This window comes from Halichoerus grypus, chromosome 11 (genome assembly GCF_964656455.1).
Source record: "Halichoerus grypus chromosome 11, mHalGry1.hap1.1, whole genome shotgun sequence".
Classification (NCBI taxonomy): domain Eukaryota; kingdom Metazoa; phylum Chordata; class Mammalia; order Carnivora; family Phocidae; genus Halichoerus; species Halichoerus grypus.
Genome location: NC_135722.1, coordinates 25,350,886 through 25,377,465, shown reverse-complemented (window position 1 = coordinate 25,377,465; position 26,580 = coordinate 25,350,886). Strand labels below are relative to the sequence as shown.

The window sequence follows — 26,580 nt, the reverse complement described above, 5'->3', positions numbered from 1 at the left end:
GTCCCGTCCCTCTGTCCACTCTGCCCCGCGCCCCCTGTGGGGTGGCGGGGGCTCCACGGCTGTGGGACCCATCTCTGCGGGGCAGAGGCTCCTCTCTGGAACGTGAAGCTGCCCCCACCGTCCGGGGCTGGGGCTTGTTCCCCGAGGCGGCCTACCTGTTAGAAGCCGTCACCAGCAGGACCTTGTGCGCATAAAAGAGCTTTCCTTCCACCAGGAAGGTCACGTCGGACATCTCCTTGTTGTTCAGAAAGTGAGGATCTGTGCCCAAAGGGAGAGAAGGGAAGTGACCGAGGGCCCCCCGGGTGCCAGGTAAGCGTTCCGAGAGGCTTGGGGGGGGTACACAGGGGGAGAGCAGAGACACTGAGGCGCCGGGAATGGGGAACAGCAGACCAAGGTGCGTGGAGAGGAACAGGAGGAGAGACGGGACGGAGCTCTGGGAAGGACGAGGGGCGGCTGGCCGCGGGCGTGGGGGGCAGGCCTCACCCAGCCTGGCGGGCAGCGTCTTCCGGATCTCGGGAATGCTGGGCACCGGGCTGCTGCCGTAGCAGTGCGTGAAGATGGTGGCCAGCTGCTGCGTGACGGCGTCGTTCTGCGGGGCAGAGGAGAGGGAGGGCCCGTGAGGCCGCCTGCCATGGCTGCAGACACGGCAGGCTCGCTTCCCAAGTCCAGACCCGGCTCAGAGCAGCCGCCGTCTTTCGGTTCCTCCTGGATCTGGCCTGGCGAGAGACGCCCGCGCCTCCATCACGGAGTCCCCAAGTTGCTTTTCTGGCCGGGCTCCCGCCCCGACAGATCCACGGCCTCCGGCCTCTGCAGCCAGGCCGTGGCAGTCCGGCCGTGGGGTGTGCGGGCGGGGGCCTGCGTGTGTGTGCGTGTGTGCGTGTGTGTGCACAAGGTCTGGGCCAGCGCCTCGGAAGCCAACATGCTCGGCACGCAGGGTGGGGACCCGCCTGACGTCGCTCACCTTGCTGGTCTTGAGGATGTCGAACATGAGCTGCAGGCCCTCGGTCACCAGCTCCTCGTTGTACTCCTCCTCCTTGATGGAGCCGAAGTCCCGCAGGAGGCTCTGCACCACCGAGTAGCGCGACTGGGAGAAGGAGGTCCTCAGAGACTCGATCCACACGTGCAGCTTCCAGGGGACGCCTGGGGGCAGGGCGGGCGGTCGTCACCTCCGCCGGGCACAGCCTGCACACACCCCCGAGCCCACCCCGCAGCGACCCCTCTCCGGGCGGGCTCCTGCCCCCTTCCCTCATGCCGAGGGACTCTGAAGCCAGGGAAGGAGAGCTTCCATGGACCCCGACAGGCCCTGCTGAGAGGTCAGAGGGGAGTTCGGGGGCCCCCATCAGATAGGGCAGAGGAACGGCTCCGGCCCAAGGGCAGGGCACCCAGACGGCTCAGCCTGGGGCCGCACCAGCCCCCGTTTGTGGGCCCCCGGAACGACTTCCTGGGAAGACCCATCAATTACGAGGGCTGGCCAGGTGCACTCGGAGGCCTGGGAAACATGCCGGGCACCCGGGCCCGTGCCTGTCTGGCACTCGGGGCACTGGCATCCAGTGGCACATAATTACTGTGTACCAGCTCCCTGGAGCGTGGCAGTGGGGCCATAAACTAACTTAAAACTACTCTGTGGAGGTCATGACAAAAGCTAGTAATTTTCTTGGTAATTAGAGAGCAAGCTGCTCCCCCACAAGCCTCACTATGGAGTAAAAAGAGGACGATGGCATTCCCCAGGGACACAGTGACGTAGGTGGCATTAGGGCATTAGCATCCCCGGTGTTCTGACCGTAGCTGAGAACGATATACCCATTTTACAGTGAGGAACACTGAGCCTGACCGGCTGCAAGTGTGGCGGCCACTAGGACGTTCCACACTGCCATTGTGCACGCAGAGCTCACGGAGAGCTGGCCCCAGGCCCTGGGCCTCGTGTGACATCACGGTCTTACACGAGGATCGGCAGCGCCAGTGACAGCGGAACAGCTGGGATCTGGCCCAGGTCTGCCTGTCTGGGCGGCCTCCCCGCAGGAAGGAGCGTCCACGGACTCGCAGACCCGAGGAGCAAACGAGTGTGGCCGAGTGACAGGAGAGCCTCTAGTTGACCAGAAATGTTGACCATAGTGATGCAGATGCTCGCAGGGCCGCATATGGCAGGCCACGGCCAGGCCGGGGGCTGTGAGGCTCCAACCAGGGAGGAGGAAGGGCCCGAGGCTGGAAGGCTGGGGCGATGCCCCCCGACGTATCCCCGCGGAGGACCGTCTGAGGCTCAGGGCCTCTGCTGTCTCGGCCATCGGCCGTCAGGCCTGCGGAGACGGAGTCCGCCCCGTGCCCAGCCGCCCTGTGCCCGGCTGCCCCTGCGGGCCCCGGCCCTCTTCCAGTCTGCTCTTACAGAGCAGCAGAGTGCCCGTGTGTCGCGTGTGCACGCCCGCGGGGCCTCACCCAGCGCCCGCAGCTCCATGGTGATGTCCACGTAGCCGTGCTCGGCGCTGTAGTACATGGCCTCCTGCAGGGCCTTCGTGCGGGTCCGGCTCAGCCGCACGGGTCCCTCGCTGCTGCTGCCCTGGCTGGAGGCGTCACTCTCCTCCACGCCCTCGGCCAGGATCTCCTCCAGGGACAGCACGTCCGCTTTGGCCTGCTGGGGCTGCGTCAGGAGCTTCCTCAGGACGTTCCTGCGGGCCACGGGATGGAGGACGGGCATGCCTGAGGCCCTCACCGTGGACGGTGCCCGCCTGCGGTGCCCTCCTGAGCCCCGTGGCCTAGACGGGCTGCTGTGGGGCACCTGTGGGCACTGGGGCTCACGGTCTTCCCCTCCCAGGCAGGCTGGGCCAGGGCTCCCAGCACCCTCCCTCTGCAGCCATCTGAGAGAGGCAGGGGAGGGTACGGGTGGACTGGCCCTGGGGACACGCCCCCCCCCCCCCCACCGCCACCATCCTGGTACTACTAAGTCATGGGCCTTGGCGCCAAACAGGCCCTGCCATCCTGGCTGTGTGGTCTCAGACAGGTTGCTCTGCCTCTCTGTGCCCTGACTGCTCTGGCATCTGCAGAGCGGGGTACCCGTGTCACCCTCATCCCGGGTCAACGGGAGGCCGACGTGACGGCGTCGGGCATAGAGCCTGCCGCACAGCAGCACCCCGAGATGGCAGCCACCTGCACGCGCGGCGAGGGTCTGAAAGCCAGGACATGCTCATACGCCTCTGAGTCCCAGCCTGCCGTGAACAAGGACGCACTGAAGTCAAGGTGCCGGTTCTGCGGACCTCCCGTGTGCTGAATGGTGGACTTGACAGAGCACGTTCCTGTCTACCACTGCGTTAACCCTGTGAGAGCCCGTGGGCCCCACCGCTCGTGGCCGATGACTGCGTCATGCTCAAGGTCGCACAGGCAGGAGTGCGGACAGGCCCAGGACTGCTGGTTCCATACCCCGGGGCTCATTCTGTCACAGCCCGTGGCCTGGGATGGCCGCAGCGGGGGGCAGGTCCACAGGTCACTGGGGGCTGAGCCTCCTCCCAGCAGCCCTGCCCAGCCCGCTCCCTGCTCTGATGGAAGTCATGTTGCGCTGGGCAGAGACGCCCTCGAGAGACCCGGGGTCATCCCACTGTCGCTTTGCTAGCTCCCTGAACTTACAGAGCACCTCGTTTGTGCCGTGCACTGGCATGGGAAGGTGAGCCGGCCACCACCCCGTCCCCTAAATCCCGTGTTCCAGAGAGAAAATGGGAAGCAGGTGCATGGACAGTGTGTCCGCACAGGGTGAAGAGGCTGCAACGGGAAAACACAGGGCGCTGGCTGGGTGAAAAGGCCTAGTGGCACTGATGTGCAGTACGGTCCTGGGGGTTTCGGTGGCAGAAGCTGTAGAGGAAAGCATTCTAGGGAGGGGGCCACAGCAGGGCACCCTCCGCTTTCCGAGAATGGCGCTGGAGAACAGGAAGTAGCTGTCCCACCCGCCCTTCCCTTCTGGCCCCTTTTCTGGCTTCTAATAACTGCCTCTCTTGTCTCACTCTGCCCCCCAGAGCTGCTAGATGGCTCTGGTCGCAGCCTGCTGCCCGCCCCGTCACACCCCTGGGCAGGCCTGGCCCCCACAAAGCAAGGTCCACCATCTGCTCCTGGAGTGGGATGTGATTTCCCACACAGCCGCCAGGAGGCTCTTCGGGGCGAGCCATACGCTGTGCGAAGCCCCCGGAGCCCTGGAGAAGGGCCACCAAGGGTGGGAAGGGATGTGGCCCCAGGGTGGGCCGGCGCGCAGGAGAGAGTCTACAGGAAGTGGGAAGGCCTGCCCCGGGCGTTGGGAGACCCAGGCTGCAGTCCCAGCTCCACCAGGAAGCGGCCGCGTGGGCCTCTCGTGCAAGGGGGCCGTCTCCGCCACCCAGAGTCTCTGGGCCTCCAACATCCGAGGCCTCTCTGCTGGTTGAAGGCCTGTATCTTCTTTCTGGATGGCTTCCACACAGAACCCCCATCTGGAAAGATCTCTAGTTCTCCTGCTCCCCCTGGGGGCCTCGGACTCCTGCAAGCCTGTTTCATGCTCCCGCTTCACACTGGCAGGAACCCCAGGCGCGTACCTGTGGCCGTGGGCGGCCGAGTGGCTGAAGCAGTTCATATCCTCGTGGAGGGGGGAGGCCATGCCGTCGGCTTCGAGCATGCGGAGCAGGGGGTCAGCGCCGCGGCCCAGCAGCAAGCTGACCAGCTCATAGTTCCCTGGAACACAGGGCAGACGGAGGGAAGACGCTCCCACCACCCACGTCATCGTGTGCCTCTCCGGGCCGCCGCCTGGCTGCCGAGCTCCACAGAAACGCTGACAAATGGGGCCGGGGGAGCCCCCAGAGCCCAAAAGGAGGGGTCTCCAGGCTCACCTCAGGGACCTGGGCATGTGGCCACAAGTCCGGCTGCAGGCCCCGCCAGGCTGAGTGATGCCGCAGGGAGGGCCAGGCGGAGCCTTGGGGCAGCAGGGGACCCTTGTGGGCAGGGCAGCTGTCTGTATACGTACCAGCCGCAGAGGCCAGCTGCAGGGGGGTCTCCGTGTAGCTGTCCTCACCGCCACTCACCGCTGAGCCCTCCACGTGGGCCCCGGCGTCCAGCAGCAGCTGCAGGGCACAGGGCAGGACATGGAGCAGGACACGTCAGTGTGGCAGGGAGAGTCTGGGAGGTGTGCAGGGGAGGCTTTGGGAGAAGGGCCTCTGGTTCCCTCCAGGCATGTGACCAAGACCCAGCTCACCTGGGCAGCTGAGGAACCTGAACTCTGGAACTTGAAGTTACCCTCAGGCCTTTAAGTTTCTAGAATCTTCACCTCTACTCTTGTGGCTCTGGACCAAGGCCCTGAGCTGTGGGGATCTCTGAGCTGTTTTTCTCTTTCAAACAAATGCTTTCCTACGAATCGATTGCATCGCCCCCCAATCTACCAGGGGAAACTGAGGCTCGGGGGGGCAGCAGAGGTAGTGGGAAAGGCACAGGTATTAGAGTCAGAAAGAGCTGAGTGTCAGTGCTGGCCACCAACCAGCGAGTGACCTGGGGTGGGGCACGAACCTCAACTCCTGAAGCCCTAGGCTTCCTCATCTCAAAAATGGCCAGAGGCCTGCCTTGCCGCCATGCTGGGCATGAAATGAAATGGTGCTCAACCCACCACAGAGATTTAATAACCAGTGGCTTCAAGTGGTCTCCCTGGAGAGGTCTGGCAGGCAAGCTACCCAAGGCTGGGAGGCATGGGGCCAGGGCAAGACCTCGCTGTCCGGGACGCCTCTCTCCATTCTGGCAAGGGCAAGACGGCGCAGGGCTAACAGACGCCAAGCAGTTCCAGCTGAGCCGGGCCTGGCTTTGCCTTGGGGCAGGGGTGGTGTCTGTGCTGCTCCAACAGGTGACTCTGGGCTGCACCTCACCTTCCCTGACCGGTGCTCTGGAGGGAGCACTTCGATCCTTCCCGGGTTTCTGGAACACCAAACCCAGGGGAAGCCCCGCCGGCCCCACACCTGGAGACCAGGCATGAGGGGGCCAGGCTGACCTCCAAGCCTGCGCCCCAGTGTGTGGGAAGTGGGGAACGGCTGTCAGCTGGAGGCGCTCGTCAGTCAGAAACCAGCTGTGGCACTGCCCGAGCCGGTGCGCCAAGGTGCGGGTGGGGCGAAACTGGGCGCCGGTCCAGGCAGGTCCAGAGCACGGCCCTGCCGGCCGGTCTGGGCTAGGCCGGAACTCTGCTCGCGGCTCAGGAGGGCAGCAAGCGGCAAGCAGGCGGGGGACGGCAGCTGGCCTGGTGCAGACCATCTGCTGAGTCACTACGACAGGCCAGGGCTGTGCTGACCATGACGAACAGACTGGACACGGCCCCTGCCCTCAGAGGACTTGCCACCTAGCAGACAGTCTGCGAGGGTGACACATGAACTCCCAGGAAGGAGTGTGCAACCCCGTATTCCCCAGTGGCCTGAGGAACAAAGGAGTCTGGGAGTCGAGTGGCAGGGTGGCTGGTGCCCTACCTGGGGTGGGCCACTGCTTGGCTCTGCTTCTGGGCCTCAACCCCACCCTCACACCAGTCACAGCTACCTGGGCCACTGTGGGCACCACCCGGCGTGACCTGGCTGGAGAGGTGACCCGTGCCGCTCTGAGTCCTCTCTCAGGACCCGGGACACGCAAAGACTAAGCCTGTTAATGGGGATGGGCAGAACCAGGACGCCCTGATACAGGGCCGGCTCTGCGGGACCATTCACGGGGGAGCAGAAAGGGCTATGGTTGGGAAGGAGGGCCGGCGGAGAGGCAGCGGAGCACACGTGCCGCTTCCAGCATGCCCGGAGACTCCCGGACAGCTACAGAGATGCCTGCAGACCCGGGACTGCTTGGACCTGGGCTCGGTCCCCAAGACTCCACACGCGTCCTTATGCTAAAGCCCTCTCCTTGAGGCAAACCGGGGGGGCGGGGTCTGTCCTGCTGACCCGGTGCGCAGCCCGAAGCAGCTCCTCTGCTCTCTCTGATTCCGGGCAGGCAGGGCTACATCCGGGGCCCAGCCCCCCTGGCGAGCGAGGGCTCACCGCACACGCGGCAGGAGCTCACCTGCACCACAGAGATGTGTCCATGCAGCACAGCGAACGTCAGCGAGGTCCAGTGCCGGCTGTCGGGGTGGATGGAGGGGTGCTTGGGAGAGTTGCTTGGAACCTGGAAAATGCCACAAAGGATCCGTTTTTTTTTTTGGGTGAGTGCCATTCCTGGGCAGGTGACACGGGCACTGGACTGAGGGGGGCATCCTGCAGGGATGGTGACTAGGAGCCTATCCGAGTGCTTTCTGTTCAACTGGTCACGTCTGCGTGGCGCACCCCGTAGACAAGGCTCAGCAGGATGGTCGGTTAGTGCTGCCTGCCCTGGGTACAGACACGGCAGGGACGAGGCTGTCCCGTAACAGGACCGTGCCCACGCTCTCCGCTCAGCTCCCTGCTCTCAGACAGGAAGCCCACGCGTCAGGAAAAGCGCTCCTGGCTCACTGTTATCTCTGTGCATCCGTATTCCCATCCCTCCAAATACGGCACCAGCGCGGCTGCTGGAGACCGTGGGGTGCTCCCTCGCTGGGCCAGGTGCCCCGCTGCGGCTGCTCACCTGGATGTCCAAGTTCGCTCCCGCATCAATCAGCATCTGGACCATCGCCTCGTCCCCGGCCGCGCAGGCGTACATCAGTGGCGTCAGACCCTGTGTGAAGCAAAGGTCGACGCTAAACCATCTGGCAATGGACGCAGTGCCATGTATTCCACAGGCGTCTGTGCCAGAAACCACAGTCCGGGCTCCTGCTTGACTCGGCTGCTCATCCGGAGCAGCCCTGCGTCGTGGCTCACCCTCCTGCCCCTTCCGGGCGCACTGGACACAGAGCCCGTGAGGCCTGAGTAGGGGCCATTTCCACAAGCCTGCAGGACACCAGAGGGGTGAGGAGCACGGGCCCCGAGGCCCCCTCTGCCATGGGGAGCTGTAAACCGTGTCCAGGTCACTCGTCTCTCTTTGTGCCTCAGTTTCTTCTTTAAAATGAGACCAACAACAGGATCTAGCTCATAGGCTTGTTGTGAAGAAGACTAGCGCAGAGGAAGCCGATGTCAAGAGCTAAGGAATCACAAGAACGCAGCGAGCCCATCACTGCCCCGGTGTTATACCACCGGCCATACCCTAACCCACCCCAGGCCCTGGGCCCCTAAATCCCTGTGGGAGGTGATTTACACGCAACATCTCATTGAATCACCATAACATCCCTATTAAGGAGGCTCTATTATTATCCCCATTTTACAGACGAGGAGCCGAGAGACCCAAGGCCAGGTCACACGAGGAGGAGGAAGAACTTGCACCGGACCCCGGATCCACCTGAGCCGTGAAGCTCACCGTCAGAGGCAGCTCACAGGGCGCAGACAGGGGTCTGACTCGGATCTCTTGTGCTACTGAGCAAGTCAGAGCTTTCCCGAAAGCGGAGGCCCAGTCCCTCCCCGAGTTTGGGTGGACGGCTCACTGGGCTGCCTCCTGGCTGGGAATCTTTCTCCGGGGCCAGTAATAGCAAAGGCAGCAGTGGAAAGTGTTATCCCACAGCTGGATCCTGGCGAGCGTGTGTCTGGAGCCCTGCGATGTTATTTATTAGGTTATTTGTGTGTAGACAAGATCTCCTTACCTCATAAATCCCTGCCTAGTGCCCAGAGATAAAGAAATGGCCTGACATTAATCATGGGCGAGAGAGCTGTTTACCCACAGATCATCCCATAAATACCAAGGCCGAGGGCACAAACAGGACCGAGCATTCAGAGAAGAGCTGAGTGCCGCCGAGGGCGGCTCTGGCTTGGTTTCAGCCCCCTCCACACTTGCTTGACTTTGTTCTCTACACGTCTGTACACGGTCCAGTGTTTACATCGGCTCGGAGTCTTTTTTGTGTCAGTCCCCCCGCCCCCCACTCCAGGTCCATAGGGAAGGAAAAGCACGAAGGGCTGATGAACAGAGCTCACGGCTAATCGTCGCTGTCATCACATGGACAGCAAAACCCAGAAGAACGCTTACTGAGCCTTTATTATGTGCCAGATGCAGAAGCGTCCCCGAACCCTACGGGGCAGGGACTGCTGTCCTCCTTTGATGGAAGCAAGGAAGGTGACCCTCAGGGAGGTGGGGCAGCTTGTCCAAGACGCCACGGCTGTGACTGGGCGGATGGCTCGGGCCTCACCCCGGCACCCCGAGCGGGGGGAGGACGCCCCAGGATGAAAGCCCCCGCAAGGCCCAGGGACTGGCCCTGACAGAAGCACCCCAGGGAGGTCCGGCACCCAGCCTGTGTCCTCCCTGCTGGCCCAGCCGACACCCTGACTGTCCCAGCTCCGTGCTCCTGCTCCGGGTCATCTCCTCTCCCTGGAGTGCCTGCCCCACCGCTCTCTGCTTCAGCCCCACTCTCCCCCTCCCAGAGGCCCCATTCCCCAGCCGTTCTGCTCGACCCGTCACCTGTCCAGGTCCACCCTGGCCTCGTGGTTGACCTGGCACTTCAGCACGCCCTGTCCCGCGCTGGCATCTCACGGGGCAGCATTCCACCCAAGCCCTCTGCCGTCACGGAGCTTTCCCCCCGCGTCTGTGTGGCCTTCCAAGCCACAGAGCCATCACCTACATGGCGAGGACGCACAGATGGTGTCAGACAGACAAACTGGACAGCCCATAGTGGTGAAGAGCCTGGAGTCAGACTGCTTCTAACCCTGGCTCTGCTCTGTACTAGCTGTGTGACCTCAGGTAAACCAACTTCGCTGTACCTCAGTTTGCCTCATCTATAAAATGGGGATAATAATAGCATGACATCCTAGGGCCACTGTCAAGACTGAATGAGTTCATCTGGCAAAGCGCTCTGAACAGTGCCTGGAACATATCAATGCTCCACAAATGTTAGCTCTTCACAGCAAAAACAATAAAGCAAACAAAACCCCTTAAATTCTATCTAAAATTGTAAATCACTTCCAATGCTTCCTTTTCCGGCTTCATTTTACTCTCTAGCACTTTTCACGGGCACACTCTGTATTTTATGTTTCTATTTCTTAGCGCGTTTCCCCGGCTAGAACGTTAACTCCATGAAGACAGCAGGTTCTGTGGGCTGGTATGGAGCAGGCCCACGAGGCGCCCAGGGCCCACGCCCCAGTGACTCGTACTCACAGCTGGAAATCCAGCTGGGCCTCCTCCAGACTTCTTCCCAGCCCTGCACCATCGGGGACAGTCTCTGGCCTTCCAGCCAGCGGAAGCAGAATCTCTGTTACAAAGGTATCCCCAGCGGCGCTAGGAAAGTCTTCCAGCTGATGCCCCACCAGCAACGGGAGGCTGCCCACTCCTCAGAAGCACCGAGCAGAGCGGCTCTCGGTTTGGAACAGAAGGACTGTGCCACCCTCTCTCGCCACGGCGAGTCCCCGCCTCTGTCCCCCGCGCCTGGCTAGCGGAGCTCTCCGCACGCACCTGGTCGTCCATAGTGTTCACCCCGTCCGGGCCCAGGGCGTCGATGGCCTGGTTGATGAGGTCCGTCCTGCCACAGTTGAGCATGCGGAAGCCCAGGTCCTGGTTGAATTTTTCGGTGGCTGCTCGGGCGTCCAGCCTCCGGAAGGAGCTGAAACAGCACTCGGGTCTGCATAGATGAGACCCGGAGGTGTGTGAGCAGGACTGTGTGTGAGCGCCTCTCAAGGAGGTGAGGCTGACGAGGGGCAGGGCGACAGGGTGGAGGGGAAGGACGGGGAATTTCGGTTCCATCGGCAGCAACTGGCCTTGTCATGCTCAGTGACGTGAGCACAGACGTCTGCTCTTCTACAAACACGTTAAAGAAGAGCTCGGAGCTGTCCACTGTCAGGAAATGACGTCCCCTCAGGAACAGCCCACCAGGGACTCTGCCTGAGCAGGACGCAGCTCCAGCCCGGACGTGGGCCACGGTGCTCGCCCGTGTGCTTTCTGCAGGGCGAAGACTGCCCTCGGACTAGAGGACGGCCACTGTGGCCCACTTCCAGTTCTTGGCTTACATCCTCTCTCCTCAAGGGCTTCCCGAGGAGGCCTGGAATTACCAAACAGACGGTGGAGAACGGCCCAGAATCCCACTGCCCTTCTGCCCTCCCACCAACGAGAGTCAGATTAAGAACTACACCTATGAGACGGCATACCACAGGCTTCCCACAGGGGCCTTCAGCCTGGAGCCAAAGTGTGGAAAGTTCACGTCCCAGAATGACATTTGGGAATTTGCCATGGAGACAGAGGAGGATATAACTGGGGTTGGGGCAAAGGGTCAAAAAAAAAAAAAAAAAAAAAGGCAAGTCTCTCATACGACAAGGATGGCCACGGAGAACATTCTCTGGACGGACTTCAGGAGACCAGTCCAATATAAGACGGTCATGCTGGGAAGAGAGTTAAGAGCCCAGGCTTGGGGCCATGTAGACCTGGGTTCAAAATCAGGCACTTGGCTAGCTGAGTATCTGTGGACAAATTAGTATTCCTCCCTGATGCTCAGTTTCCCCATTTGTAACATGGGCATCATAGCCCCTCTTTCTCTAAAGTTGTCATGAGGACCAAGATGACGCATGTACAGAGGAAGGGCTCAGCCCAGCGTCTACACTAAGGAATAGTTGAGAAAAAATAGTGGCAAGTATAGGAATAGAGGAGAGGAAGGACCCGCTTTTGCTGATTACCCCCCCAAATATCCCACAGAGCCAGCCTGTGAGGGCTCTCCTGCCCAGATCCAAATGCGTGTCTGCTCCGTGACCAGCGGAAAGCAGCCAGGGTCTGGAATGATCCATCTAACAGGCACGGCGCCCACAGAGCACGCCCTGGGAGGGGGGCCCCCCCAACGTCCCGGAGAGGGACGCGTGCCGCGAGCTCACGCCTCGCCGCTTCCGTACTTGAGCTGGCGGGGCTCACAGTCCAGGCCAGGCAGCAGCAGCCGGGCGGCCTGCCGGATGTCGCCGCTGTCCACGGTGAGGCTGCGGCGGTGCTCTGCGTAGGTGATGGCCACGCGCATCCACTCCATCAGCGGCGGCAGCAGCATGAAGGGCCTGGGAGGCAGCAGACAGAGAGGGGGTCAGGCCGGTGGCGCGTGCCCGCCAGCACACACGCCCCAAGACCCGCTACAGGGGCGGTGAGGTGTGGAGGGGGCGGGCTCCTTGTCCTCCCAGAGACCCCGATTTGTCCCATTCCACAGACACGGTCAGGAGTCAGGAGGAAGTCCCATCCTGGGCCACGAGCAGAACCCGAGGGCCTCAGGTGACCAGTGAAAGGAAGGGTTTGCCAGTGTGTCGGGGGGGGGGGCCCTGAATTCGGACGGGGTCTCCTGGTCTCTCTCCGCAGAAGGGGAGACTGCCTCCTGGGTGGTGGGGGGGCGTGCGGGGGCAAGAGTCCCACAGACCCAGGCTCCCACCCCGGCTCTGCCCGAGCAGCTGTGCTCCATCACCACAGACAGCGTGGCCCGAGCCTGCTCCTTCCACCTGTGAGACGGGCTGTCGTGGAGCTGTGTGAGATGATGTACGGCACACAGCTCACGGTCGCCCCTTCCTCACCCTGCACCTGGGCGGAGGTGGGCCTTACGTCACTTCCTGTGGCAGGCTGGAGCCGCCTCAGCGTGGTGCTCCCCGTCCTACGGGGACAATGGTCTTGGGGCCTAACACTAAAAACCCAGGGCCACAGCGACATGGGGCACTAGGTGGAAGCAGGGAGACACTTCTGTTGGGCAAGGCCTTTGAGTTGCCAACTCCAGGGGGCACCACTCACGAGGTAGTCCATGTGTCACCAGGGGGCGCCATTCACGCGGAATGGGACTAGTGCCCCCTGGCATTGAGCAATACGCCAGCACAGCGGCTCAGGGGCCTGCCCTCTCCCCGCTCCAGGCCCTCCCAGCCCCATCCCGCCCGATCTGGGTTACTGCTGGGGAGGCGGGGTCCGCTCGCTACTGAGAGAGGCTTTCCTCCTGTCCTCGATCAGTTCTGGCAAGTCTCCCATGGTGAGGACCATCTTGGGAGACCTCCTCACAGTCCAACCCATCTCAGTGTTTTGGCCGCCCTGATGGCCAGTCTTTGGCTGTATGACTCAATGGACAACCAGCCTGCTCTGCCCAGAGCTTTCCTTGCCTGGTCACAAGGATGAGGCAGCCCTGGCACCCTGCCCCTTGTGGCTGTTCTCTCTAAGGACAGCTCGAGTCCGCCTCCCATTCCTGTGTGTGCTCCCAGCCTGCCGCTCCTCCACACCCCACTCCCTCTGACGCCCTGGGCTCCTTGAGCATTAGGCCTCTGCTGTCACCGCCATCTTGCCCCAGACGTGCAGAGAGGTACTGTGACCAGGAAAAGGACCTCTGCTCTCTCTCCTCAGCCACTAAGCCAGTCAACTGGAATCAATGAGAGACCCTCAGATCACTGGTCTCAGATTTCCAAACACTCAGGAAATCGTCAGAACTTGAAGAGCTTCTCTCCTTGAGGGGAAAGGATGCTTTTATTTATTTTTAAACAAAATAAGCAGATGTGATCTTGAAGGTGGTTCATTTGGAAGTTATTTTGATCTTCTGGTTCTGTTGTGTCAGAAAACCTATCTGGGTCTGAGTGTACCAAGCAGAGTGGTGAGGAGAGTCACGGGTGGGGGAAGCCTGGCTGGTCTTGGCCTTCAAGAGTGCCCCAGACCTCACCCCAACCCATTTCCAGTCCTGGCTCATATCCTTTACCAGGACACACCAGACCACCAGGCACCCGTGGTTCTCAAGCCTACCTGCCCTCCCTACCTCCTCAAGAGAATGAACCTGCTCTCACTCTGCCCATCCAGATCCTGTTTATCCTTCAAGGCTCAGTTCCAATACCTTCTCTTTCCAGAAGCCCTCCCAGATCCTCTCTCCCCGAAGAAAATAATCTCTTCCTGCTCCGAGATCCCTTAGAACTTGCTCTTCCATCAATGAATGTGTCTCATCTTCCTGACTAGACCCACTGTGCCTCAGAACAAGAACGATGGCCTGCTCATGTCTGCATACTCCCAAGTATGCCCAGCATGGGGCCTGAACACAATAGGTCCTCAATAAACACTGGCCGAATGACTAAAAGTATGGCTGAGCATCAGGAACTTGTTATGATGGATCTGAGTTTTCACTTCTGGACCAACTCCTGTTTTTGCCCAGAAAAGAATGGCATATAATTTTCAAGGGCATAGTGCTGACTTGCTAGAGTAGGGAAAGCCAAGACTCTATGGGCGGAGCTTATAGAATGTAGGAAGGAACAACAAGCCATTTGTGAACTCCTCCTCTGTTTATAGAACTTTGATTATAAATACCCATTTGAATTCTCCCCAAATAGTCCTGGGTTTTCCAATTCTGACATTGCAATGCTAGAAGGCAAGCTCAGACACATATTTCTATATATATCAGTCCTTCTGATCCAAGGGGAAGGCTTTATCTAAACCACCAGCACTGGGACTGAAGTGTAAATGAAAAGATAGTTCATGGATTTGCCAGCCACTCTTCCATGTTGTGGCCAACAGCCAAGACCAAGTGCCAAGTATGGACACTGAAGCTCTAAGCAGCATCTCCCAGCTGCACTAGGGGAAATCCAGGAGGGAACTTGGGGAATCACCAAGTCTAATCAGATGGTGTTGTGATTCATTATGCTCCAGGCCTCTTAGAACTTGGCACATGAAAAAATACGGCGTTGATAACCTTGGTGGGCAGGTACTGGGGACTGGCTCATTCAGCCTCCATTATCCCATCTTTGTTGGAGACATAAAACGTTGAAAACTACATTTCCCAGACTCCTTTGCAGCTGGGGTTCTGGAGGCAAATTAGGTTTCGCCATTAAGATGCAGCTGCGTGAGATCTGGTGAATAGGTGTGAGGCCGAGCCCACCTTTGTCTGTTTCTGCTAGCAAGCCAGGTCATGAGACATGAGGTCTATTTTTTCTTTTCTTACAGACCCTTCCAGCGTCCATTTTCCACCTTCCTGAGTGCTTCAGGGGCCGTGGTAGTGCTACTGAAAGCAACCACAAAGATGTCTTGATTCCAGCTTCAATCTGAATTGCATTTCCAGGGCATGTCTCAGAGGGAGCAGCACCCCTGCTGGAGGAGTCTGGTATCGTCTTTGGAGGCGTGGCCTTGAACCTGCTCCTTGAGCTCTTCCAGTGATTCTCCTGGCATCTAATTCCCTGCATTAAATCCCTTCCTGCTTAAAATACCTAGAGTGGTTTCTGTTTCCTGAATTGAACGCTGACTAGATATTCTCAACATACAGAAATCCTCCAGGGTTAAGTGCGTTCCTCTGCCTCTGGGGTAGTGGCTGGCGTCCACCTGTCCACAAACAAGGCGGTGCCAGTCCCCACACTGACCTCTTCAGGCCCTTTTCCCTGGCCTACCCACCCCCTGTGGTCCATGGGAAGATGATAGGACAAGCAATTCATGGACTTTCTCAGTAACATCCTTCCCTTGGCCTGTAGGTTCCAGGCTACTACTTCCTTTCTGGTAATTTCATGTAGCCCACTGGACATGCTGAGAAGCTGGCCTGTATTCCTGGACGTTCTGGAAAATCCCCGTAAAAACTCCCATCTGTACCAGCCGCGGGTGCCTCCTCCCCACTGGGGGAGAGGGCTCCAGAGGAGCGAGGCTGGGAATGTCGGACATCTGCATTGCCCCCATGCTTGGTCCCGTCCCAAAGAAAAAGGCGGTTTTTCTCTTCTTGCCATTCCTCTAGGCTGAGCTTGGCCACAAGCCTTTCACTGCCAGGGCACGTGTCTGCTGTGCCAGAGGGGGTGGGGGCATGGCTGAAGGAACCCCCTTTGGTCAGCCCCTCTGCCACCGAGATTCCCCCTTGCTGGGTCCAATATCTCTGAATAGCGGTTCTGGAGTGCTCTGGTCCCAGGATCCCCTTTGTACTCTTACATATTATTGAGGCCTCCAAAGAGCTTTTGTTTAAGTGTGTTATTCTACGGCTATTTACTGTATCAGAAATCAAAACAGAAAATGTTTGGGGCGCCTGGGTGGCTCAGTCGGTTAAGCATCTGCCTTCGGCTCAGATCATGATCCCAGGGTCCTAGGACCGAGCCCCGAGTCAGGCTCCCTGCTCAGCGGGGAGCTTCTCCTTCTGCCTCAGTCACTTTCCCTGCGTGCTTTCTCTCTCAAATAAATAAAATCTTAAAAAAAAAAAAAACACCCCAGAAAATGTTCAAACATGTAAATATGCAAGTTTGCATACATGTAAATATGCAAGTTCAAACATGTAAATATGCAAGTTCACCTTCAGTGTACTGTCATCACCTGTCACATAGCTTCTGGAAAACTCCCCTGGACACATGTGAGAAGATGAGAGTGAAAAGGCAAATAACACCTTATTCTTATGAAAATAATTTTGACCCTGTAGACTCCTGAAGTCTCTGGGACCCCAGGTGGTCCCCAGACCACACTGTGAGAATCACCACCTTAAGACAGGGCTGTACTTGGGCTGAATGTGGGGCTGGACTTCTGCCTCTGGTGGCACACGGTCCAGCCAGTTCTAGAATACTGTGTGGTTTGCATGCACCTTCCCAGCCCAGTGCACTGAGGCTCCTAGCCCCCTTCCCTGCAGCATCCTCACTGCAAGAAAGCCCCAGTGTCCTGGAAGCAAGGGAACGGGCTCTATAACCTGGGGCAGGTCATTACACTTTTTGGGCCTGTTTTTCTCTTAAAGAAGTGGCTTCTAGATATTTCCCATTGTGAGAACCTCTTTTGCTGCTATTTCACAGACTCCCCGTGACAATGGCTCTGTCTACTCTGCAGTGATCTAGAGTGTGGGCTCAGGAGGGAGCCTTCTGGGTTGGGATCCAGCATCACCACCAATAAACTCAATTGTGAGCCTGGGCCCCCTCAGCCTCAGTCGTCCCATCAGTGAAATGGGTATAAATAATAGGACCACCTCACGAGAAATACGCATGGAAGTGCTTAGCCCAGCATTTGGCCCATGGCAAGTTCTCAATAAAGGTGAACTATTATTACTATGTTAGTATCTGTTGATAGAGAAAACACATAATAGCAGAACAGGCTATAGGAATCTGGTCCTATTAAATGCTTCAACTCTAGCTCTTCAAGTGGGGCCGACTCTCCCCTCACCGGCCCTCCAGCAAGTATAAACATGTAAAGATTGCAAAAGCCTGCCAGCAAACTGCCCATCACCCACTCCATCCCAGCTCATAAAACAGACAAAACAAATGCAACCACTATGTTGAGTGTGATCCGGAAGCTGTTTCTGGCAGCGCAGGCTCTCGGCCTTGGCGGTTGAGGATCGCGGACGGTGGAAGGGACAAGGAACACAGACTCACCAACACGTGACGTGGGGGGTGGAGGGCATGGAATGACGGCCAGGGACCTGCGCCCCCTGCCCACCCCAAGTGCTGCTGCAACGGTCACACTCGTGCACACCTGGACATCGGGTGGGGCTGCCGCTGTGACAAACCAAGCCACTTAAAAGGGCCACCGACTGGCAGCATGTGTCTGTGTGCGCGCAGAACAGCGGTGACTGCGACGTGGGACTGTCCAGGAGATGCACCAGTGGGAAAGGGCTTCCACGTGACTCCTCTTTGCTAGGGGAGGAAATGGAAGCGCCCTGGGGCCAAGGGCTCCGCCCAAGGTCACAGAGCCAGTTCAGCAGCACCGGGGAGACCAGCCCCACGTGTCATGACTCAGTTTCTCCTCGTGTCTCTCAGTTAATCATATACCTGAACCTGAGTATATCAAGCCAAGGGTCTCATAAGGACCTTCGAGAGGACCGGGCCTGCAAAAGCCACTTTTTCCCCCCTTGAAAAAAAAAAAAATGAAAGAGAATAAACTTCTTAAGGTCTTGGTTTTAAAGGTCCCTACAGCCTGGAAAAAAAATAAACCCGGCCCCACTGAGCAAGCATAAGATTTATTGGGATTACAGCCCTATAAGCAATGTCTTAACGACGTGGAACAGGAAACGACTCTAATTTCCAGCTCAAAGCAGGCTCTGTTCTTCCTCGAGGTGGGCGGCGGCCTCGGGGAGAGGGGCAGGTTGCAGGGGGGCACAGGCCTGTAACTGGAGGCTGTGCACCCCGAGCCCGAGGCACGAGAAGGCCCGTGCCTCTGTCCCCCCCGCCGCCGACCCCTGGCAGGTCTGTCCCCTCTGTGCCCAGCCACGAGGAGCCGGGAATGAGCACGCAGGCAGGCCCCAGACGTGCCCACCGGCTGGGCAGGGCCTGGAGACCTGGCCTGAGCTCAGCCCTGGGAAAACCGGGCGGCGGTTTCTTCACTTCCAGCCTTGGCAGGGAGTGCAGAGGGCTCTGGGCGCGGGCCTGGCTCCGGGGGCTGCAAAAGGGTTTGGGGGGGTCCTTGCCGCCTTCGTCTTGCTCCCTAAGGAGATTGCCCCCTTCCCCAGGAAGCTCAGCCCACCCTGCCTGTGAGCACCCTCAGTCCAGGAGAGGAACCTCACGGCGGCCAGCCAGTCTCCCACCCTCAGCCCTATATTCTCCCCCTGAATCTGCGCCACCTTCGGATGGAACCACTGCCAAGCACTGGGGTGCATGGGGCCATCGCCCTGCTGCATCACCCTTCTCCTAGCTCCCGCTATGGACGCTGTCTGGGCTGGGGCCATAGAGTGGCAGCATCAGGAACCAGCAAAGAGGCCCCGCTCTGCCCAATCGAACGACAGCTCTGCAGGCAAAGACTTCTCTGGGAAGGTCAAGTCAGCTCTCCCACGCCGGCTCTGAGGCCTTCACCATCGGTCGTCTAAGATTTGCGAGAGCCACTGTGGCCTAAACACCAAGCCAAACCGTCCATGCAGAAAAAAAGCCACCGTGTCCCACTGAAGTCAGAGGCAACTCCCAGCACAAAGGAAGCAATTCTAGTCTGGTTCACATCTTGGACTAATTAATTTTCTAGAATTGCTTGGTAAACCAGAGTGGTTTGGCCCAGCTGGGAGGCAGAGTAGGTAAGCACCTCCTCTGACCCCCAGGCCTCTGTTCTCCAGCGCCCACACTCTGCCCCAGCACCTGAGCTGACCCACGGCAAAGCCTCCACGTGGGGTCAGAGGACTGGGGTCAGAGGCCGAGCTCAGGGCTTGCTGAGGGGGAAATACTCTTTTCTTATTAAAACTCATCTGTTATGGATTAGAGGCCTAAAAAATCCTCTACTTGCCCAGATATACATATGGATATAAATTTAGAATATAACCAAGTCATGATTAGCCGTGAGCAATTTCCCTGCCTCTTCCCAGGGACTTGCCCCTCAGGCCCCATGGGAGCCTAAAAGTGGGCAGTGGGATGGGAGGTCAATCAGGTGACAACTGGGGCATCTTGGCTTGGCTCCCAAGGCGTGCGGGAATAACAGAAGAACACTAACAACTAACATTTCTAGAGCATGCTAAGCACCTGGCGCTCTTTTAAGCCCCTCATACCTATTGACTCGTTTAACCCTCATATCGATGTTACGAAGCAGCTACTATTATTACCCCCATTTCACACATGGGGAAACCGAGGGCTAGCGAGGTGGACTACCTTGCCCCAGATCACGCACCTCGGTAAATGACAGAGCTGGGATGAGGTCCCGGGCTGTGTACCCCAGCCCCCAGCTCCAGCACAGAGCATTCCGCTGCCGCTCAGCTTAGGAAATCAGCTCTGGTCCTCCACTTTCCAGACCCTTCCCCATCTCCCTCATCTTAGGGATGAGGAGTTTTAGGCACAATAACCATATCTTTTGTCACCCAAACTGGCCCACTTCTGAGAGGAAAACGGAGAATTGTTGCCAATCACACTGGGCAGCGAACTGTCTCAGACAAACCAAAACATCTGGTCACCCTAGCGGGAGGGTAAAGCACACGGCGGGCTCACGCCGTCCCCTCGTGCCCACCCCGAAGCGGCTCTCCATTCTGCCCCCCAGCCCTGCGCCTTCGCAGTCCCTACCCTATCGGTCATCATTTCATTTGCGTGTGAGCCTGCTTTCTCTTCAGACTATAATCTCTCCAAAGGCAGCGACTTTTGCTCACTGACATCTCCCACCCCTCAGCACAGGGACCCACGTTAGAAACGCAATCTTTGAATCTGTAAACGTGCGGCACGTTCCTCCCTCCTGGCGGCAAAGCCCTCGGCTGCAACCGTGTTTTCAGGGGTCCGCTCTCACTCCAGAACTCTCTGTGGGGCCCCAGAGTTCTTCCCAGGGGGCTCCATGTGCTACGGAGTCAAGGGCATCAGGCCCAACTCTCTACAGGCAAAGGAGCTCGTGAAATGGGGACCGACTTCGTCTTTCATTCTTGGAGGCTTGAGTTGGCTTGGGTATTGGCAAATAGTTGTCTTCAGAAAAAGAAAATACTTCCCGGATAAAAAGCCCACCAGGGGCGCCTGGGTGGCTCAGTCGGTAAAGCCCCTGCCTTTGGCTCAGGTCAGGATCCCAGGGTCCTGGGATCGAGTCCCGCATCGGGCTCCCTGCTCAGCAGGAAGCCTGCTTCTCCCTCTCCCACTCCCACTCCCCCTGCTTGTGCTCTGTCCTTCTCTCTCAAATAAATAATCTAAAAAAAAAAAAAGAAGACAACCATTTCACAGGAGAATTTTCGACCCAGGAACAGTGTCCCGGGGGTGGGGCTCCGCTGACCGGGGGTGACCTCCCGCAATTTCGGGGCGGGGGGGCGGGGCGAGGATGCTGGGGGAGCCTTCTCCGGGAGGGAGGCAGCAGACGTGCTTCTGCAGATGTCTGCGTGCTGCTGCGCCCTGGTGGAGGGGACACAGCCATCTGTCTTCGGTAACTGGGCCTGCGTCCAGGGTGGCATCTCCGTGGGCAAGCCGGTACAGATTCCAGGGCAGGGCCTGCACGCAGGCCACCACCCCACCGCCCTGTCGTGCCGCAGGGAGGGTGCTGGGAGCTCCGGGGCGCCGGGCCCGTTTCCCAGGTGCCAGCTCCCCGCGTGGCGGCCGGTGCGCAGGCGGCTGGCCCAGCAGGCCACAGTGACACTGCTCCCCACGCCCCTGGCGGGGAGCCGTGTCAAAGCAGGCCTCTCTCCACCTCACTGGGGTGTGGCTGCCTTGGCCTAGCCGCCACACCTCATCTGCAGAGCTGCCATGGGCAAGAGACCCACCTTCTTCACCTCCGCTCGGCATCCGGGATGGCTGACGAGAGACCACAAACTCTTCCACCGTATGGAAGCCAGACGGGCAAGGCCTCCAACCTGTTCACACACACAGCACGGGCCCTTGCCACCACCCATCAGCCTCTGCTGACAAGGCAGCCTGGGAGGATGCTGTGGCTTAGCTGTTCTGCTTATTTCTCTCTCAGACACCCGGGACAGGGAGGGGGCAAGGTCTTTTGTTCAGGGTCTCTGGATGGTCTTCCTGTTTGGATTCAGCTGAGTATAATCACACAAAATTTACCTCTCTCCCCTCCACAGTCTAAGGCAAAAAAAGATGACGCACTCACACTGTCAGGTAAAGAGTTTCTAGAAACTTCTAGAAGGAGGTAGAGGCATGGGGTTCTTGAGGCCTGACAGAGGCGTCAGGGGGTAATCCCTGATTGGCAGTGAGTGGCTTTGACTCGCGTCATAAATAGCGGTGCGCCCAGCCACAGGGATAGGAAAAGATGGTGCGGGCTCCCAGGACTGACCTTGCTTTCCGCACCCACATCCCAACTGCAACTTCGAAAAAGACTCTGGCACTGGCTTCTGGTCAGTAAAGCCACATTGCTATGATTTGTTGAGGACCTACTACGTGCTGAGCAGGCATGAGGCCACTCTGCACACATGACCCTATTTCTAATACAGCCACCCTGCAGGGGAGGTCTAATTGTCAGTGTGCATTTTACAGATGTGGAGGCTGAGGCTTTGAGGGGTGGGGACACAGATCCAAGGTCACATAGCTAACCACTGGCAAACTGTTCGGCTTTAAAAGGAAAAACAAACAGATTCTGGGGTCTTTCGCGAGAACAAACTGCCACACGCAGAATGCTCTGAGCCTGCCATCTGGCTGAAACCCGGGAAGCGGGCAGGGTAGACAAAGGGCTGGCCTCAGTGGTTCCCCCAGGCCAGCTTCTGCACCTACGGCCTCATCAGCCCTGAAATCAGCAGGGAGCGGGAGGCCGGACTGGGCCCCAGAGCCTCAGGGGTATTCTCCAGACCTCTGAAGAGACTTTCCCCCAAATGTCCAATATGAAAGCAGCAAAGTGGGGGCAAGTCCCAGGTGGCTGTCCCGTCCCAGGTGGTCGGTCCCGTGGGAGGAGGGGGATCCCTGTGTAGAGCTGTGTGGCAGGCAGGAGGAGTGGGCCAGAGAGCAGCCCGGCCGGCCTGCAGACATCACCTGAGCTGCTCTCCTGTCCCCTTGGTGCTTGGGACGTCAGCGGCTCAGCCCTGGAAGCCACCGTTGAGAAAGCGAAGTCCATTCCCTGTAGAGCTGGGATTTCCCAGCACACCAAGGCTCCATACTGCAGACAAAGGGGATTGTTACAAAAACATAGCCGATGAATGAAGCCCCCAGGCCCAGTGGCTCCCACCCAGTCTTCTTTTCTGTGAGGACCGGTGGCCCCAACAATGGGGCAGGAAGTCAGCCGCAACAGGCAGCCCCCGGGGGCACTTGTCAACGGCAGGGCCGGGATCCTGCCCGGTCTCCATCCCCCGTTATCTGGCACCGCCGCTTCCTTTGTCTGCCCCCAATCCCTGGCTCATTCCTTGTCAGAGGCTGGACAGATGCCCACCGTCAGGCTGGCCACTGTGAGCCAGCACACTCTCGTCCGCCCAGGAAGAGGCCCCAAGTGGTTGAGCGCAGGCCGCCTACGTCTCGCTGGGTAGAGGCGGCGCTGCCCAAGAGACCCGGCTCCCGGGGTCCTGCCTCCTCTCTCCTGGGAGGTGGGAGGGACACTACACCCCCGATGATGTGAACGCTGGGCTCTTATAATCAGGCCTCCCTGCCTGAGCTCCGATCTGCCTCTTCCTACTTGGGACCTTGGCTGCCCCTCTGACCCTCTCCAGGCCTCAGTCTGCTCGTCTATAAATGGGAACAGTAACAGCTTTCTCCAGGAGCTCTCATGAAAATCTATCAGAGAGCCGTGTACGTAAAGTGCTTTATAGACTGTGAAGCTTTGACTAGATGCTTCCGGCCTGTGTGAAATACATCAGATCGTCTCATTCCCCAGCTGAAACCTAGTAACCACAGCCCATCTTGTGGGGGCACCAGGGCCAAACCAGCAACCAAGGGGCCAGGGTACCCCAGTAACGGTGGAGAGTGTCTGACCCTCAGTCCGCTTGGTCTTTGAACCAATGGGTGGATGAAATCCAGTTTTTAAAGTTTTCTTCAATCCTTGGATGGTAGGTTGTGATAAATCTGAAGTTTGTACACATCTCTGTCCAAAGCAGGCCTCACTTAGTCCTTTGTGACATGTGGTCTACTTCATCTTCTCTGTCACTCGCCTGGCTCCCTGGCTTCTGTCAGGGTTGAGTTGAAGGAATTACAGGGACTGAGGGCGTGTATATGAGAGGGAGAGAAAACATGCTTTTCTTTTTAGATTTATTTATTTTAGAGAGAGCGGGAGAGTGAGCAGGGGGAGGGTGGAGGGGTAGAGGGAGAGGGGGAGAGAGAATGTCCAGCAGACGCCCCACTGAGCGTGGAGCCTGACACGGGGCTCCATCTCACGACCCTGAGACCATGACCTGAGCCAAAACCAAGAGTCAGCCGCTTAACTGACTGAGCCAGCCAGGCGCCCCAAGAAAACATGCATTCTGAGTATACGTGACTTTTTTAAATTCACCATTGTTTCTGGATTATTTATGCATTAAACACGATTTAGTTGTTTTAGGCCTTCCATAAGGTTGACGAAAACAGTAATTACACAGATAATAACAGCTACCATGTCTGAAGAGCTTACTCTGTGCTAACTCCTTTAGATGTATAACCTCCCATGACTGCCACAAGAACCTCTGGAAGTAGATCAAGCCATTCTCCAGTGAAAGCTGAGAGGCTGAGGCCAGAGAAATGAAATAAGCTGCCCAAAGTCAGCCAGCTCGGAACTGGCAGAGACCCCATGCTGCGGCTGTTCTGACACCAGAGTCCAACCTTCAGGCTCCTGTTTCATTAACTGAACAACTTAGCTAACAGCCTACTATGTGCCAGGGACTGTTCTCTGTGCCGGGCACACAGTGGGAACAAAGCCTATCTATGGTGCTCACATTCTAGAGGGTGGGGAGTGGGGGGCGGACAAGTAAGCAGACAGATGCGTAGCTGCCAGGTATCAGTGGGCCGAGGAAGGTGCTCTGGAGGAAAGCAGCAGTGGGTAAAGTGATGGCGAGGGACCAGGCATGGGAGGGACCGTCGCTGCCCACAGCAGACCATAAGCAAGCCCCTTCCGAGGTGACTGGGGGCGCCAGTCCGGGGAACACGGGGAAACGGGTACTAATTCACCCAATCACTATTCTGACTTCTTTGACTTCCACTTTGAGTAAGCAGATGGGAATTTAACGCACAGAAAGGGGGAGAGGAAAAGAGAAAAAAGAGCTTAACATTGCAAATCTTCTTGAAATGGTATTTAAGGGAACCCTAAGTCAGTCCCATCAAGCCCCCACTGCCATCATCTCTATTATTTGATAAGAAAACACTTTCGCAAGCTGAGCAGAAGATTAACGAGCCCACTTCTTCAGACTGAGCACACAGCCTATCCGTGGCGCTTCCTATTTATGTAAAGTGCTCGGCTGAGGGGAGACATCCCCCCTTCTGCATCTGGAATGGAACAAAGAGGCGCCTCTCCTCGCTTTGTACCTCTCTTGTACGGGGAGTATTTCCCCAGAACCTGGGGGGTGCCCCTTGGAGGCAGAATCTGGAAGCACAGGAACCAGCAGATATGGCTCACTTTACACAGGGGGGAAACTGAGGCTCAGACGGGAAGCTGGACTTGCTCAGATCCCAGAGCCAGAGAGGCAGAGGGGCAGGAACTGGACTTGACCCTCAGGCACCTCTGAGGATGTACTTTTCCACTGGAGAGCTGCTCTAGCCCCACCTGGACGTATTAGCCTAGACACGCAGTCAATAAGAACTTGAAAAAACAAACACCAAATTCTCGTGATTTTAAAATGTAGATCCAGTTTTGTCATGCAATACATACTTTGAAACAACGAAGTCCTTCGGTGACTTTTGCTGCCCCATGCCACTTGGCCTGTCCCCATCTTCCTGTGGCTGTCCTTTAAGGCCCTGTTAAAATCCCGCTGCTCTGATGCCCTCCCCGAGCCCGCCAGGCCCCTTGAGATCCCCCTGAATATGGCCGTGGTGAGGATGACAGAGCATCCTGTGCTCCAGGAGCTGCTCCAAGGGCTTTTGTTATATTAACTCGATCCCCACAATACCCCTGTTAAGAAGAGACCAAGGCACGGAAGCTAAATGACATGCCCAAGGCCACCCTGTTTGTCAGCGGCAGAGCTGGGATCGACCCTGGCCGGCTGCACAGCCGGAGCGCCGACCTACACGTGATCATGCAGCGGGTGGGTTTTGCTCATTCTTGGTCTCCTGTCTTGGTCCAGCCTCCCTCATGAGGCTGGAGACTCCAGCACAGAAGGCACTCTTCATAGTTCTCTCATATCCCTTCCCCACTGAGCGTCAGAAGTACAGGAAGAAACATGGGTTAATAAGCAAAGCACTGAAGATGGTATCTGCCACTTGGAATGTGCTCTCTAAATGCTGGTCAGGGCAGTGCTTGTAAGGAGTCATGTTACTAGTTGCATTATTAGTAGTAGTTCAGTTAGTAATATCAGTATTAGTAATAGCAGTCACGTATTAGCAGTACTTGAGAACCACCTTTTAAGAAATGCCATTCTAGGTCAACGAAGAGAGCCCACTCTGGGTGTCAAACATGTGTCATCTAAACACGTTTCTGACCAATAATGAGGAGGAGGGTGGCAGCCGACATTTAATACGTATTTTTTATAAGCCAGGCACTGAGCTCAGTGCTTCGCCATATTATCTCGTTTACTGCCAGTGGCCATCGTACCTTCGCCATTTTTCCAACGAGGAAACTGAGGCCTGGAAAGATGAGCTGACCAGCCATACTGCTGGAAGACAGCAGAGAGAACACCTCCAGGGGGACCCGAGAAGCTCGTGGAATCTTTCTCCTCTTGGGCGGGATCTAAAACCCCAGGGGTGGACTTCGGGGAGAGTGAGGGGACCTGTAACGGCTGGCGCCTTGGCTGGAGTCACCGCTTCCAAATTCTGTTCACACACTTGCTGGAAACTTCTTGACTATCCTGACATGGAACGGAGCAGTGAAGAGCAGGGCCAGACACACGCCGTCTTCCACCAGGACCTCACCCGGACGACAGTTTCGTCCTCTGAGCAGCCCCGGAGCCTGAGCAGAGCTAGTGCTCTGGGAACTGCATCCTCAGATGACTATCAAACCAGCACATTGGGCCCCTGGTCCCTCCTGAAGCTGTCCGGTGGAGCAGAACCACAGACCGGACTGCTCTAGGCTGGGGCGCTGGGCTGTTCGGTAGGAACGCCTCTCTTCCCAGCATCAAGGCAAGCAGAGTTGGAAGGGCTGCCCACCCTCTGCTCTTCTTGCTCTCGGCGGGGTCCGGGCACTGAGTGAGGCAGGCTGGCATGAGGGCAAAGAAGAACCAGCCAATCACAGCAAGCACCGAGCCAGAGGACGGGGCCAGAACCCTCCAGGCCAAACTGAGCCCTCTCCTTATCTCGGCCCATGTGGCCCTGGCTTCCC

At 58.0% G+C, this 26,580-nt stretch overlaps 1 protein-coding gene and 1 long non-coding RNA gene across 4 annotated transcripts in view; one reads left to right on the top strand and one right to left on the bottom strand.

The window, feature by feature from the left end:
• The window catches only part of ABTB2 (ankyrin repeat and BTB domain containing 2), a 171,485-nt gene that overhangs the window by 7,061 nt on the left and 137,844 nt on the right, over positions 1 to 26,580 (bottom strand). For all 3 annotated transcript variants that reach the window (XM_078058224.1, XM_036107023.2, XM_036107067.2), the window contains 10 exons: positions 11,811 to 11,963; positions 10,390 to 10,555; positions 7,549 to 7,638; positions 7,012 to 7,113; positions 4,967 to 5,063; positions 4,542 to 4,677; positions 2,431 to 2,660; positions 962 to 1,140; positions 484 to 589; positions 156 to 258 (listed from right to left, as the gene is read on the bottom strand). In XM_078058224.1, the coding sequence (XP_077914350.1) occupies positions 156 to 258; positions 484 to 589; positions 962 to 1,140; positions 2,431 to 2,660; positions 4,542 to 4,677; positions 4,967 to 5,063; positions 7,012 to 7,113; positions 7,549 to 7,638; positions 10,390 to 10,555; positions 11,811 to 11,963 (1,362 nt within the window). The remainder of the gene's footprint in view (positions 1 to 155; positions 259 to 483; positions 590 to 961; positions 1,141 to 2,430; positions 2,661 to 4,541; positions 4,678 to 4,966; positions 5,064 to 7,011; positions 7,114 to 7,548; positions 7,639 to 10,389; positions 10,556 to 11,810; positions 11,964 to 26,580) is intronic.
• Positions 197 to 15,101, top strand: LOC118545075 (uncharacterized). Its single transcript, XR_004921935.2, has 2 exons — positions 197 to 309; positions 14,845 to 15,101. It is a non-coding gene; the product is annotated as an uncharacterized LOC118545075 (long non-coding RNA).